At 38.1% G+C, this 17,119-nt stretch overlaps 2 protein-coding genes across 2 annotated transcripts; both read left to right on the plus strand.

Moving 5' to 3' along the window:
* Positions 1-1,749: 1,749 nt before the first annotated feature.
* Positions 1,750-7,307, plus strand: LOC125663431 (putative uncharacterized protein DDB_G0282133). The gene is made up of 5 exons (XM_048895716.2): positions 1,750-1,759; positions 1,915-2,091; positions 2,415-2,600; positions 3,717-7,142; positions 7,297-7,307. Exons 1-5 carry the CDS (start codon positions 1,750-1,752, stop codon positions 7,305-7,307), a joined length of 3,810 nt encoding a protein of 1,269 aa, XP_048751673.2.
* Positions 7,251-12,154, plus strand: LOC125662491 (GATA zinc finger domain-containing protein 14-like). Its single transcript, XM_048894727.2, has 2 exons — positions 7,251-10,094; positions 10,260-12,154. Exons 1-2 carry the CDS (start codon positions 7,343-7,345, stop codon positions 10,460-10,462), a joined length of 2,955 nt encoding a protein of 984 aa, XP_048750684.2. The 5' UTR covers positions 7,251-7,342; the 3' UTR covers positions 10,463-12,154.
* Positions 12,155-17,119: the final 4,965 nt, after the last annotated feature.

Consider the following 17,119-nt stretch of genomic DNA (forward strand, 5'->3'; position numbering starts at 1 on the left):
AGTAGTTCAACATCGGAATCATCTTCTGTTACTTATGTAGAATACAATCAGTTCATTGTGGTCTATTCTCATTAAGTAATGTTCATTCCTAGCTAATTATATTGATGCCTGCAATGCTAGTATTAAAGAGGGGTGAACAGAATTCTCGTTTCTGACGTGAGAAATTAAATACCGTACAACGTATTTGTGCAAGAATGATAACTCTGCATACCAGATTCTTTTTTTTTTTTTTTTTTTTTTTTGGTCATTTAGCGCTCTTCATCTGGGAGCAGGTTTTTGTTTAAGCCATTTGTTTCTGACAACAGTAGTGTATAGCAGGAAATAAACTCGCGAGTTAATTTTTGCTATATTCGCTGGGGAGAAAATCCGCGAATTTAACATTCAGTGAATTTATAATTCATATTGATAAGATTAGGGTTAGATAAGAAATAGGGTTCAGGGGCGCGTTTTACAAAACAACACCACTGCGTTACATAATACGAATAGATTGGTTGATTTGGATTTAACGCCATCTTGGTAGATTTTACCCATAATACACAAAATGGGAATAAACAAGCAAGACTAGTCCGCACTACCATAGACTTGCAGCACATCAATTTCTCGTCTTGACAGCATGACATGTCTTCATTTTAATCTCAGTGATTTCAATTTTCATCACACGTTCGTATCGTCATTTGCTGATTTTAAAGTACGACGTCTGGTCACGTGATTACTTCCCCTCAACTATGTTGCGTTATTACAAAGTTTAATGTAGCACACAATCTGTTTACGGTGTCTGCTGTCAACACCACCCAAAATCGATTTAAGTTTAGATAGCAATACAGGTAAATCTATCAATATTGATTATTATACAGGTAAATTTATCAATATTGATTATTATAAGGGTAAATCTATCAATATCGATTATTATACAGGTAAATATATCAATATTGATTATTATACAGGTACATCTATCAATATTGATTATTATACAGGTCCATCAGTATAGATTGATTATTATACAGGTAAATCTATCATTATTGATTATCATACAGGTCAATCAGTATAGATTGATTATTATATAGGTGAATATATCAATATTGATTATTATACAGGTAATCTATCAATATTGATTATTATACAGGTAATCTATCAATATTGATTATTATACAGGTAAACCTATCAATATTAATTATCATACAGGTCAATCAGTATAGATTGATTATTATATAGGTGAATATATCAATATTGATTATTATACAGATAAACCTATCAATATTGATTATTATACAGGTCAATCTATCAATATTGATTATCATACAGGTCAATCAGTATAGATAATTACAATGCGATTCTATAAAATGTATCCATTGGATGATTTTTGTACGATTAGATTTTCTTCTAACAAAATGATCAATGTAGACCTCTGTACTCCATTGTCCCCCGCTTTGTTGATGTACATGATTAATGTGAGGAATAAGCGTGTCTGTTAATTCCGTCTGTGCTTTTGATTTAAAGAACGACGTGTTGATTGTATCCGGTGCTGCGTGAACGTGACTTGATTAAATTCTGTCAGTTTGTGTTTGTAATGAAATGGATGTCCTATAACAACTATATAGTCTTCCTTATAACGAACTAACAGTGCTTGGTCATGTGAAAATTAAATTATCCTGGTGTCGTAGCTACGTTTCAACAAGTTTCGTTAAGATTGAAAAATGGGACTTAAGGTGCAATTTGAATTTTCTCTTTTTATCACAATAATTTCAATAAATGAATTTCAGTAAATTCAAAATATCAACATTCTAAATTTAAGCTATTTTACCCATTTGGAAATTTCTGTAATATTTTGAAAATCAGCAGCATGACACTCTTCGTTTCCCCGCCCCTGGTGTAGGCTATAACGCTATTCTGTTTACCACCCGTTTTCATTTTTAGGACAGTTGCAGCCTTTTTGTGAGGATCCAGCGGACCGTGGACCCTGTAATAAACTAGAACTGCGATACAGGTTTAATGAAGATAGCGAATATTGTGAGACATTCTTGTACGGAGGCTGTGCCGGAAACAAAAATAATTTCAAAACCGTTGGCGAGTGCGTCAAAGCATGTGTAGATGGTAAGGACGCATGCGTCCAGATCTGTCACGAACATTAATAAGATTTTATAATGACACATTTACACTCACGATAACATGTAATAAGATTTTATAATGAACCATTTATACACACGAAAACGTGTAATAAGATTTTATAATGACCCATTTACACACACGATAACATGTAATAAGATTTTATAATGACCCATTTACACACACGATAACATGTAATTAGATTTTATATTGACCCATTTATACACACGATAACATGTAATAAGATTTTATAATGACCCATTTACACACACGATCACATGTAATAAGATTTTATAATGACCCATTTACAGAGCCGAAAGGAACGATCTGCGACTTCCCACCTGACGCTGGGTCATGCTTTCACGCCACTCTACCTCGCTACTATTTCGATGAGGAGACGGAGAGTTGCAAGATATTTTATTACAGTGGTTGTCAAGGAAACGAGAATAATTTCGTATCGGGAGAGCAATGCAAGACAAAATGCAATGCGTTATCATGTAAGAGAGACACGTAGTTTAGTTCACATTGCATTGCGCATGCGCACTTAACGATCACGATTCTTTTTTTTCAGAGTTCTAGGTATAAATTGTAGTGCAGCACGAAATATACATTTCCGGTTGTTAGTAAACGTATTGCACATATTGACAGCGTCTGATATCGCTCACTTAGTTCTGATAAAGAGGTAATTTACTGTATTCAACAGCATATATATGCGCTGGCGATTATCCATCCAAACTATAGTTTGAAGGCATCAGCTCTTAAACAACATTATTATCTCACAAAGTGTAATTAATGCTGTATTGCCATTCCCTCTGTACACATTCATTTTCCTCAGACAGCACATGTTATTGTCGATTTCTTTGATCAAAAGTGTTCAACTTATCATGTGCTATTGCTATTTTTTAATCAAAGCGTGTCATTGTCAGTTTCTTAAAGCAAAATAAGTCGTTGTTAGTGTTTTCAACACTTTCCCAGAACCTTTATGCTACATATGAACAGTTGAATGAATGATCCATTAACTAGTTTCCCTAGTGGTAAACGATTTGGAGACCGTCATATGTGTCAAATGTCCATCGTACGACTTGCGACTAACAATAATTAGCATTATTACATTGGTTTAGGTGACACTGATTTATTTATGCACGATACTTTTGCACTTGTTACCATCATATTGCATCATATTGCTATGTTGCTATGTCGCTATATTGTGTGCTCTCCTGCAGCAGTTTCTGTAGCCGTGTATTTACTCACTGTTTAGATTGTTTGTCTTTGTTTTTTATTGTGTGATGATTCCTTATTATTATCTCTTTTGTAGCGACATTATATTTTATTTTTCAATTTCTTGTCGAAATGATGTTCCTTCCTGCCTTTTCGTATCTATGAAGTAAATGTTTCACAACTATTTCATTAGAATATGTCAAATTAGTGAACAAATTCAGTTACTGTTGATAGAAATTTTTGAATGCTGTGAATTGTATAAAAAAAAACCAGATCACATTGCTTCAACTTTTGAATCACTGGAAATCATTGATACTGATAATTCCTCGAATTCCTCGCTTGCTTTTGTCGAGTGAAACTCTTCTGTTCTGAGAATGGTTTTGTTTTCCTTACAGTTGAGCCACTTCCGGCCGGATCCAACCAGGCGTCTAATTATCAATGGAACGACCCTGGTTCCGGAACGAACTCTGGGAATAATTGGAACACTCCCGCCCCCACCAGCAGTGTGAACTGGAATAACCCCCGGCCCACCAATGTAGTGAACCGAGGGTGGGGTGGTCACTATAACAGTAATGTGAACAATAACCACAACGTTACCCCACGGAAATCTAACGGACCGCCCACGAATTACAACTACAATGGTGGAAATTCACATGACCCACGAAATGGCAATAATAATCATCACCATCCAAATAATCACAATCACAAGCCAAATAATTACAACCACAAGCCAAATAATCTCAATCCAAATAACTATAATAATCCAAATAGTCATAGCAACAACAACCACAACAATAAGAATCCTCACCCTACTTATTCCGCCCCAGTGATTGGAAGTCACGGTAAATCAATCACGTTCGTGGAGAATGATCCCAACAATCAGAAGCGTAGCAACCTACCCCCTGCGATACAAACCCCAGAACTTAGAGAGTACAACGGTAATTCACCCTGGAACCGCGGAGGATGGAACAGATGGAACAGTAATCCAAACCACAACGCTAATAATGGTGGTGAAGGTGAAAACTCTTGGCGATCCAATGAATCGAGACCTCCCCAAAACCAAGGCGCTGATAACAGATGGAATAATCGAAATAATGAAGGAGGTGGTGGCGGCAGTGGTGGTGGTGGTGGTGGGAATCCTTGGAATCATTCCATGTCTTTCAAAAGAAGAGTTGGAGCACACTCTAATAATCGAAACCCCCCACCTTCAGCAAATCACAACGGGAATGGGCAAGGTCAGAATCCATCGAATGGATCTCCTTGGAATCCATCAAATTCAAATTCCAACTGGAATGCACCGGCTCAAGGAGGACCCAGAGGATCTAATGGACCAATGTCTCCCATGGCTCATCTCAGACGAAGATTTGGCAACGATGCACACGGACCCCCGCCACAAACTACCACCGTAGAAGATGACTTAGTGATAACAACTACACCTCAACCAGAAAGCACCCAGGTGTATAACTACAACCAGTCACCTCACCAAAGTAATTACAACTGGGATGGTCCGTCAAACCCGATATCTCCGAACAACCCACCTAATTATTCGTCTAACCACCAACACAACAACCGTCAACCAGATTTTCCCGTCACCAGTGGACAACCATTTCCTCCAAAGAAGAGCAACAGAATTGACCAACATCCTAAAAAGAATCCAGGTTTTAATCCACCTCCACCGGAACCTAGTTATAGTTATGATATGCCTAAACAGAAAAAGTCATCTCGTAAAAAGTTTTCACCAGACTGGCTCCAGCAAGCAGAGAGTTTCCAAAATAACCAGCAGATACCTAACCCACCAACAACTACAACGAGGCCCGCTCCCCCACCTGTTCTGAATAATCGTCCTCTACCGGGACAGACTTCATGGGACAATATATTTCGCAAGAAAAAAGGAGGAGCACCTGAACCTAGTCAGCCTCAGGTAGTTCCTACTCAAATCACGTCTTATGATTTCGAAGCAGGTTCTCCTGCAAACGCAAATACTGAAAACCTGCAGAATAGTTTTGACAGGTTGATTGGGACAGAAATCAAAACACCAAAAGAACAAAGTAGAAGTTTCCAAACGACATCGAATAACCAATATGATTTCCAGGCAAGTCCGAATGGACATCAATCAAATGGCGAGAAAGCGAATCATCGCCATGAAAGTGGGGTAGAAAACAATGTACCAAATCAACAAAGGGGAAGTTTTCATTCAGCATCAAATACAAAGGGTAACCAGTATGATTTCCAGGCAAGTCCGAATGGACATCAATCAAATAGTGAGAAAGAGGGTCATCGTCATGAGAGTAGGGTAGAAAACAATACACCTAAACAACAAAAGGGGAGTTTTCCTCCAGTTTCTAATCATAATGCTAATCAATATGATTTCCAAGCAAACTCAAATGCTGCCACAAGTGAAACATCTTATTTTCGCCATGGACAACAAAAGACAAAATCAAAACAAGACTTTCGACGAGAAAATGCCAGAAGAATGTTTCAAAACCATGTACAAAAAGGTGATGTAACCATTGATAGCTCTCCAAGGCAAAATGAACAATTCAAGAGCACAAATGGTCCCTCTAACACGCCGATATCATCGCATGGACACCAAAATTACCAAGAAACATTGATGTCACACGAGAAGCAACCACGCATACATGAACAACAATCAAGTAGAAACCAAATGCACAGCAAAGGAAACAGAAATAATATCGATAACTTTATGAAATCAAAGCAAGGTAATGTACCAGCTTCAAACACAGACGGTTGGAATAATCCCAACAATAATGTTGACTCGTTCATAAAGCCCAAACGTCAGAGATCCTCCATCTCGATTCCAGATAATAGTTTTGACTCTTTTTTGAAACCCAAGGAAAACAAACGTCATGGATCCTCCAATTCTAACCCAGACAATAGTTTTGACTCATTTTTGAAACCCAAAGAAAACAAACGTCATGGATCTTCCAATTCTAACCCAGACAATAGTTTTGACTCATTTTTAAAACCCAAGGAAAACAAACGTCATGGATCCTCCAATTCTAATCCAGACAATAGTTTCGACTCTTTTTTGAAACCCAAAGAAAACAAACTTCATGGATCCTCCAGTTCTAATCCAGACAATAGTTTTGACTCATTTTTGAAACCCAAGGAAAACAAACGCCCTGAAGGACATAAAGCCAGTGGAAATATCGATGAGCATAGCCCATCAACCACAAATTCTCGTAACAGCTTTGACAACTTCCTTCGAAGAAAAACGGAAAATGGTCCAAATAATCATAGGGGTCATGGCGGAAATAACAGACCCAACTATGACCATCTCACTTCCGAGTTCAACTCCTTTCAGGACAAAAAGCAACAGCTAAGTGATATCAATAATGCGGCTGTTAGAAATACACATTTGCCTTTAAAACAGAGCCATTCAACAGAACGAGTAACAGCTAAGATCGAAGGACACACAGAAAACCATAATGCACCACGCGGATCAGGTTTTCGACAAACACAATCGCATACGAATAAGGAAACGACACACCCTTACCGTCGAAAAGAAGCCTTTGACCTTTCCGGAACACACAACGTTCAGTATTCGCCAACTGAACCTCCCACACGACCGACTTCAGTGTTGTCAGGAGCAGATCATTATACGGAAGTTAAGCCTTCTTTAGGACAAGGTCAGAATACACCCACAGCAAGACCTGGTTTCGGGATTTCTCCTGGTATCCGAGAATACATGAGCGACACGCCAGCTCAAAATTCTAGAACGGAATTTACTTTGGCGAGGACAACGCCTCAACATCATGCTCAAACCGCAGGAAATTCAAACAATGCATTCCCAAGCAAACGTCAGATGTTTTCTCCTCGAAATAATAGACAATCATGGAATGATCCAACAACTCAAGAACACCATTATCATTCACCGCCGACGGACACTCCAACTGAATATATTCCAACTACAAAACAACCTGTGACGTCATATAATGATCCAAATCCACTTAGTGTTACTGTGAATGACAGCAAGAAATTGGAGAAAATATTTGGCCAAATGATGCCCTCTACAGGAAATACTAAAATTCCAATAGGATTTATCCTTACACACAAGCCTTTCACCGATAGTATTGAAATGCAGAAACGCTTTCCACTGTTGTACGAAAAGGTAATCAAACCAATGAAGTCTGGCGAGACAGCAAATAACTTTCAATCTCACAATGATGCAAATGGAAGACGTCAACAATCGGACACAAACAGCCGGGTTGGAGGTCATTCACATGATAGTCAAATAACGATACGCATGGATAACAAAGGAATACCTGAAAGTCAAGTAAGACTCAATCAGCAGTCATCCCCTTCACGTCAAGATGCCTCTCAATTCAGCAATACTATGTCAAATGAACAGCCCTCTAATCAACATACCAACGACAATCATCAGATGACACACAATGCTCAACAACACCAACAACAACAAAGCCCTAAAACATCCCATGATACATTCACTCAACAACAGCACTGGCAAGCACCAAATCACCCAAGACGTAATCAGCAAAACCAGCCGCAGCAAAACGATCCTGCGAGACGACAATCAGCAATGCAAAGTCCTCATGGAAGACGACAAAAATTTATGGAGTCCACACATAATCACTTCCGTAGAAGGAACCAACAACAATTCAATCAACAAGAATACCAAGCGTATCTAACAACGACGGCGAAACCAACAGAAGCAACCACACCAGTTTACATTCAAAACACATATCCACCAATATTCAATATGCTTGTGAAGAATTCTCTACCACCAACTCAGACTCCAAAACCTCAAACCTCTCATAGGGGAAATACAGAAAACATGCAGCCAGCTACTACTCATGCTAAGGTCACATATTCCCCTCAAAGTAACGGTAATATAGGGACACCCTCTGCTACCTTCGTCCAGGAGAATCATCTAAGACTTGGCGGGCCGTCCTTCAATCCCGTCCGTGAAAATATAAGGTTCGGGAATCAAATATCTGGTCCAATTTTAGATAGCCTCCCCGAACTCCAGCTATATGAAACAAGAGAACCAGTCCTGCCTTTTAATATGATCTCTGAAAACAAAACAAAATCTGAGAACATTGTAGTCAGAAATTCTCAAAATATCCTTATGGACAAGAGCGAAAGAAACACACTTAAGCTGTCGAGTATCGACCCATATTATTCAAAGGACATGCCATCCGGAACAAAAATAGAAAGGATATCCACTTTGACACCGGCGAAGACCGAGACTACATACTTCATGGCTCCAACTACCCCGACAAGGAGTCCTCCGTTGATTGAAAGAAAAGCAGACGTCCCATCTAACAACGAGGCCAACTTTGGTCGTTTCGGTAACTCTAATCAACATCATCAGAACCCAATGAACAACCCTTCAAGGCATCAGAATAGGAATGCACATAACCATAATAATCAAAACAACAATGATCAAATTACACGCATGGACAGTGGAGCGGATCATGTAAGTAATCGGCAAGAGTTCCCACAATCTAATCAAAGACAGAGATCAAGGAATGCTCATTTACATAACAATCAACAACAAATCCGTAAAACAACACACATAACAGTATCTATCAAGAGCACCAAACCACCCTCAGCGCCTGTGCTAGGAATCCACAAACAAAGACACTCCTTTGAGACACCAGCTCCCAATCTCCCCTCCAACAAAGTTCAGGACAGAACACCTGATCAAAATCCCATTAGACATTTTGAGGTGGGTTCTCGAAATAGATGGAATAATCACGATAGCAATGCGGGATTCATCATTAGTCCAGTCAAACATAAAAAAGACGCAAATCAAAATCAGCAAAGCAACCAGTTTGCACGTACGTCTGATACAAGCAATCATCAGTCTCGTCCTTCCCATTCATTTGACAAGGTTGCCTCTTCTACAGCTCAAAATGAACACAACAAACAAGTCAAAGATCAAATGATTCCTCAAACACATGCAAGTTCTAATCATCATGGAAATCAGATTTCGCATACTGAAAGACGACTAAATGGGGTCAACTCTCATCGCAGAAATGGTCAGCAGGGGATCCCTGTACCTCCTAAAATGGATAAATCTTCTGATCCGGGATTTTTCATTTCGTCTCCAAAAAACAATGGTGGAAAAAGACGAGATAAGCATACTGAAATCAACAAGTCCGTTCAAAAATCTGACTCACCCGGAATGCAATCACCAACACCGACTCCAACACAAGGATATCTTAACTTTTTAGCTGATTTTGGTGGCATTGAAAGCTCAATTTCGTCTCAGTCGAACCATGGTCACGATAAGGTAAACAACAGGCACTCTCAATCTAGATCCATACCGCATCAGAGATCGGAAAGTGGATTAAGGTCATCTTCATCTGGACAAACAAGAAACTCACCGAGTTCAATAAGAATTAGTCCTACTCGATCTTTACAAGACGTACATAATAGACGGCGGTTTATAAATCGATTTCAAAGGAGGCCTGGGTTTGGCAGGGCTTCTCATCAGAGTCACATGAATTTCCCAGCAAAAGTTGAACCAACAACGACTACTACAACAACTACTACTACAACTACTACCACAACTACACCAGCCCCTTCAATTCGCAGTCATCAAGCGGGAAATCCATGTTCTCTACCAAAGGCTTCCGGGCAGTGTCATAATTTCCAGACTGCGTATTACTATGATACGGCGACTAGACAATGCCACCTGTTCATGTATTCTGGTTGTAACGGTAACGCAAACAGATTCAACACGAGGATCCAGTGTCAACACACATGTCAAACGCGACAAACAAGTAAGCAATGGATTTTAAACACAGTGCATGACGTTAATACGTTTTGTGATAACAATTATATCGATAAAATTTTGATATAAGGCAAACATTGAACCATTTCATACGAAGACTATTCTTTCAGAAACAGAATTTCATCGGTTTTTTCTCTCTTTCTTTGTTTCACAGAACAAACTGCGCCCAGCCCCAGTTCCCGGACCTCCATGTGTAGGATACCTGTGGAAAAGGGAACTTGCAGGAAGTGGACTGCCCGCTATTACTACGATCATAGAATACGAAACTGTCGCTTTTTCTGGTATGGGGGTTGTGGTGGAAACGAAAACAACTTCTCAACAATGGCAGCGTGTCAGCGGCAATGTTACGGCTCCTGATGATTGTCGCCTTGGTTTTATTTATATTTTGGTGCTGTGCAATCGTCCATTTATATTCAAAGTCAAACGATGGGCAGTGTTTATTCATTTGTGGTGTACTGTATCAAGAAAAGACGGAGAAAAGGTGGTGAAATAAAACATAGTCGTCTTCTACCTCATGAAATCACATCACGAACATGTACTGGTATATCATTAGAAATGAAGAAGAGATAATAAAATTATGTGCATCCCACACGTCCCTATAACGAGGCCATGTAAATAGTTCGATGTCTATCCGATAGCCCGTGTACTTAAATCTAACGACATTCGTATGCAAATATTTTTGTCGGAGTTATCAATGAAGTGCTTAGTATTCACATTGTGCATCAGTGGGAACGTTAAACCTTCAAGGTTGCGCCATACAATTTAAGACAAGGTAAATAGGGTTCATTTCGCATACACTTATACAAATCTCAGTTCCAAAGAACAAAGCCAAGCAAAAGAGGATACTCGAGTATTTGTTTAAAAATTTGAGATATTTATCAATCACGTTGAATTATAAATGGGTAATTGAGATCGGCCTCAAGTTATCTAACTTAGGACGACATCACCCAAAAATGTGTTTACAGAATCAATGCTCATTTTGATTTAATGGTTTGCTTATCAATTACATACACTCACAATAGAGTTACCTTACTTCTTCAAGTGAAGATGGAATGGTTTTGATAACGTGCTATCTAAGTTTTTGTTGCTGGATACATATTATTAGCTCTGGACTTAAGGAGGAGTAACACATCTCCATCATGGCTGACTTTCTTTTGAAGCATGCATGGGAATATAAATATTAACAATGCTTGCATATTCATCTCAAATCTAATTACCTAGCTGGGTAGCTACCGATGTTGACGTGCTGATTGCTGAGCTGTAGATCGTGGGATCAAGTCTAGCAAGGGTTTCATTTGTTTTCAAATTACCTTCTCCTAAACCTGCATCTTTTAACACTAAACATGGTAAATTTGGAGATTTTCAATTTCTGAATATTAATGTAGATATCCCCCATTTTCCGATTTCGATGATATGTGTCACTCCTTCTGAATGACTCTTTAATAACTTCTTTCTAGACTTCTTTATTTATAAACACGTTACACATCCTGTTATCCCTCGAACAGAAAACAGATTCCACGCAGTGAATGTCATACAGCAAATACAAATGGGAACCAGCATATATCATTTCTAATGGGAACCAGCATATATCATTTCTAATGATGGTATACTCTAAATCAAAGTTTGCAGATCCTGCAATAGCACGCACATCCTTTCTTAATACTGATATGTTTCGTTCTCTTTAAGGATATCTTAATGTCTCTTTGGTCAATATGTCTCATATGTCTATATCTCATACAAAGAAACGAAATGGATATGTGCATCACAATCTACACTGTAATATAGAACATATCAAAATTAACTTTATATGTGAGCCTACTTTTTGTACGAATATGTATTTTCGAAGACAATTGACCTATGGTTTTGGTTGATATACAATGATTATTTTACGTCTTTGATTACCTTACGATTCGATGTGGTATTGTTACCGTTTCTGTTTCTTAAGTAATTGAAGTTGTAAGTAAAGTTACTGTGTTTTTTGTTGATAATTTATTTTGTGAATAATGTTATATTGGTTGAATTTTTCCAACAATAAACTGTTTAATATATGTAGTCTATAAAATACATATTATCTACAAAGGAAAATGTGGGAACATCAATCAGTTCATTTGATCTATGCAATACATTTAGTCTATAAAAAATAAGAAACGTAAAAATAGGTCAAGATAAAAGGCACATGGGAATATGGCCAGTCAACATGGGATGCTTGCTCCTACTGGGCACCTGGTCCCACCTCTAGTGTGTCCAGGGATCCCTGTTTGCCATACCCTTGGTTTTATATTCTTTACAGAAATTGACCGGTTGACCACTGTTCGTTATCTTCACCTTTTCATAACGAACAGTGATCAAACTCATTTAGTGTTTTTTTTTAACTAATTAATCATAAATAAAAAGACATATTTGCATACACAATCCTATGAAAAAATTCAAAATTTAAAACGAGGTAAACATGGATATCTCGACACCACAGAGGCAGGGTCGGGTGCTAGAGGGAACATGCATTCCCAGTTCCAAGCTTATATCAGAAATCATTCTAAGAATAAGTTCACCTGAGTGGAATGCGAATCAGAGAACCAAACCGACACCTGTCATGCTGTACCTACACCTGCCATGCTGTAAAATTCATGAAATCAGCTCTGAAATAACATCAGAACTATCATATTTAGAGGGGAAATCTTCATCATCCTAAGCAGATGATGAAGTGGAACCAATTTCCACATTCTCATTGCGCCTTTGGGAACCGTAAGGAATAAAACGGGAACTTTAAAATTTAGTCTTCCCAACAATGCTTCTACGTTACAAAAACAATCTCCAATCTTATCATGGACCCTCAATTTGCAGGAAAAACCCAAATCGTGAAATTGCAGTAAAGTTGTAATATATCCAAATGTCAAACAATTGTTGTTACGAAAAATTATGTTATATTCCACCTTCAACTCATAATCAACGACTATATAAGAATACAATTTTTAGTGCAATGATACAACTAACTTGGGAGCCTGTAACTGGAATGAAAATGTTGAGAAAGAATATACTTCCGTATGAAAACCAGAATGTCAATGGATATTAAAGGAAAGGAAAATTACAAAAAAACTTTGAGATGGACATTTGGAAAATATAAGCAAAATATTCCTAAAGGAAAAGTGTTCATTATACTTAAAAATTAACAGCACATAAAATTTGCACAGACTGCTGAAATATATAGTGTTATTGTACATTTAGAATATATCAACATATAAAATAGTTTACCCAGCTTTGTGTAGTTGCTTTATCAATCTACTAATACTATGTGGATATAATTGTAAACAAAGCTGCTACAGCCGCGTGCCTCACTGACAGTCCCGCCTTTTTGTCTTTATAGGTTTCCGTCTCTGTCACATGCAGGAACTCTAAGTCGTTCCTAGTATTTAGTCATCATCAACTTCCCATATTCATGTAGCAGTATTCCATTATCACCTGTATGCAAGGTGAAGACAACGAACAGTGATCAATCTAATAACTCCTATAAGCAATACAAAATAGATAGTTGGGCAAACACGGACCCCTGGACACACCAGAGGTGGGATCAGGTGCCTAGGAGGAGTAAGCATCTCCTGTTGACCGGTCACACCCGCCGTGAGCCCCATATCCTGATCAGGTAAACGGAGTTATCCGCAGTCAAAATCAGTGCGCCAAGAACGGCTTAACAATCGGTATGAAACATGTCAGACAGCATTTGACCCAATGCGAGGTTGTACTGACGAACTAGATCGTTATAACGACCATAGAGCTTGCGAAATGCTGACTTCAATCGAGACTGTTGAAACCCTTATACCATCAACTTGTGTGTCAGTAGCTTACCTCGATTTAAAAACTGACTATACGCAGAACAAGCTCTTGCATATCGAATCAGTTGAGATATATAAACACCATATGCAGGTGATAATGGAATATTGCTGCATAAATATGGGAAGTTGACGATGGAGAAGCTGAAATCATCCCGTTTGTTATACAGTTGAGTTGTCAGTTTGCCGTTAATGTCTACTTTCAATAAAATATCTAAGTAGGAAGCAGAAGTGGACGACTCTGTGGTGTCCTTTATTTCGAACTCACAGGGATATATCAAATCGACATATGAATGAAAGCTATTATTGTTAATAGACAAAACGTCATCGATATATCTAAATGTCGAATTCAAGCGAGATATTGTTTCTTCTCGCGTAGAAGTTTTTGAATAAATTCTGCTTCATATGAATATAGAAACAAGTCAGCTAACAAAGGAGCACAATTCATGCCCATGGGAATTCCAACAGACTGTTGGAAAACCTGATCACCAAAGACCACGAAGATATTGTCAATGAAGAACTGTAGCATATTTTTTATTTCAACTTCAGAGTACTTGTGCGTGGAATCAGAGTGGTGTTTAACAAAGTAAGTTTTTGAATGACTGATCACTAGATATGAATATTTCTGTTTTTGTTGAAGAAGCAACTATCTATGATGTCAAAAAGTCTAGTCTTTAATTTATCGTGAGGAATGGTCGTGTGTAGTGTTGAAAAGTCATAAGTTTTAATGTTATTGATTTGGAAAAAATTCTGCGATTTCAAGTTTACTAAAAGTTCTTTCGAATTTTTTAGAATCCACATTTGATTAACACCACTTCTGGCATATGTAGTCGCACAATAAGTTTGAAGTTTCTCCTTCACAGCTGTTAACATTTTCGTGAGGAGCAAAGATAGGGGCTTGGTAGAGCACTTACTAGATCCAGCAATGTATCTTTGTTTGTAAGGGTTTTTATGTAGTTTAGGAATCCAGTATACGTACGGTAACTCATATTCACTCGACCCATTGACTGTTGGTAGAGCACTTACTGGATCCAGCAATGTATCTTTGTGTATCAAAAAGCTTGTTCTGCGTATGATCAGTTTGTAAATCAATGCAGGCTACTGACAAACAAACTGGTGTTGTATGAGTTTCAACAGCCTCGTTTAAAGTAAGACATTATTCAAAGTTTATGGTCTTTATAACGATACAAAGAAACATTGGATCAAATGAAAAGGTCAAGATAAAGAACTGGGATCAATCTCATAACTCCTATAAAGGTGAAGATAACGAACAATGATCCATCTCATAACTCCTATAAAGGTGAAGATAAAGAACAGTGATCAATCTCATAACTCCTATAAAGGTCAAGATAACGAACAGTGATCAATCTCATAACTCCTATCAGCATTACAAAATAGAGAGTTGGGCAATCTCGAACCCCTTGATATACCAGAAGTGGGATCAGGTGCCTAAGAGGAGCAAGCACCCCCTGTCGACCGGTGACACCCGCCGTTAGCCCTATATATAGATCAGGTAAATGGATTTATCCGTAGTGGAAATGAGTATGCCAAGAATGGCCTAACAATCAGTATGAAACACATCAGACAGCATTTGAAAGTTGTTTAGACCACAAAGTGCGGTGCAATGCATGCGCAGATTGATACATTTGCAGGACAGTCCATTTGCCATGATCCATGCTCAGTGATAAATGCTGATTATATATGTATCTCTGATTTGAAATAAATACTTTTAAAATAAAATATTTCTAGTATTACACATTTTGTAGCCAACATTTTTATGATGGCATATTGCAAGAATCACTCACATTATCATCTTATCGTGGTCTTATCGTAAGTCATTCTGCATTTTGATTTTCATCATGCCATTCGTTATTGAGATATCAAAACTCTTATTTCACAAAGGTTAAGTACTCCCATTAATATCAGTTTTCACAAAACGACCAGGTGTGTTGTTTGGACATACGAGGACTGCATCAGCGTTCACACCAGGACCCCTGTACTGACCACAGTCCACCAGGAAGTATGCATCTTTGTGATCTTTGATGATCAGGTCTTCCAACAGTCTGTCGGAATTCGATGGGCACGAATTGTGCTCCTTTGTTAGCTGACCTGTTGTTATATTCCTATGAAGCAGAAGCATAAGTTACTTCTATCCAGATGCGTCATCTATAGATTTCATGTCACATGCATCAATAACTAAGATTTGATTTTAACATAACAAATATATATATTACTTTATCTACATCAAAAGTTACTATTGTGTTTTCATTAAATAGCTGAGCCCTGACCTTTACTGTGTTTGAATTGAATGCTTCGTAATTACTGTTTAAATCTTCAGATAAATGTACTTCTACGGATTACCTTTACAACACTGTTATAGATCTACATTTATAGTATATGTGTATCAGAGAACCAGAAAATAAATCTGAATATCAATAAAATCAGTTTCCAGATCTGTGGAATATTGCTGGCTTTGGAATGGAGTATTTGATTATATAAAGAAGACTTGAATATCTGTATAAAGGTAGACAACTCTGGTTAAGATAAAAATACATTGGCTTAAAGTTAATCCGTGTTTGTTTGACAGTGTGTCTCTCGTTACTATAAATACTCCGGGAGAAATTGGTGGGTAGAGTTTAATGTGTCTGGTTTTCACTTGTATATATATGATGATCTTAATATCCCGTTCTGTGTGTAGCAGCAAGAATCTAGCAAAATAACCGTACTCGTACTACATCGATTCTAAATGTGTGGTCCTGGTAGACTACTGTTTAGGGCATTCCTTTCTCAATGACCAGCAACGCGTCAAACTCAACATGTTTAACATTAGTAGTGACCAGCACCGCGTCAAACCCAATATGTTTAACATTAGTAGTGACCAACGCCACGTTAATCCCAGAACATTTAACATGGCTAGTGACCTGGGCCGTGTCAAACCCAAGAGGTATAACATGGGTAACGATCCGCGCCGCGTCAGATCTACAAAGGGGGAGGGGGGGGGGGGGGCTCACCCTCTCCTCTATATTTAAGGACCAAGATGGTACAAAGTTGGATCAAAACATACACCTCTGAACTCAAAAAATGTCCTGGATACACCCCCGTCCTACAAACGAACAACCTCATTATTCCTTCCATATACTCAAATCATGCCAGTTAGTTTACATCTTCTTTGATTTTTGTTTTTGTTTTT

The sequence above is a fragment of the Ostrea edulis genome, chromosome 8, assembly GCF_947568905.1.
Source record: "Ostrea edulis chromosome 8, xbOstEdul1.1, whole genome shotgun sequence".
NCBI lineage: Eukaryota > Metazoa > Mollusca > Bivalvia > Ostreida > Ostreidae > Ostrea > Ostrea edulis.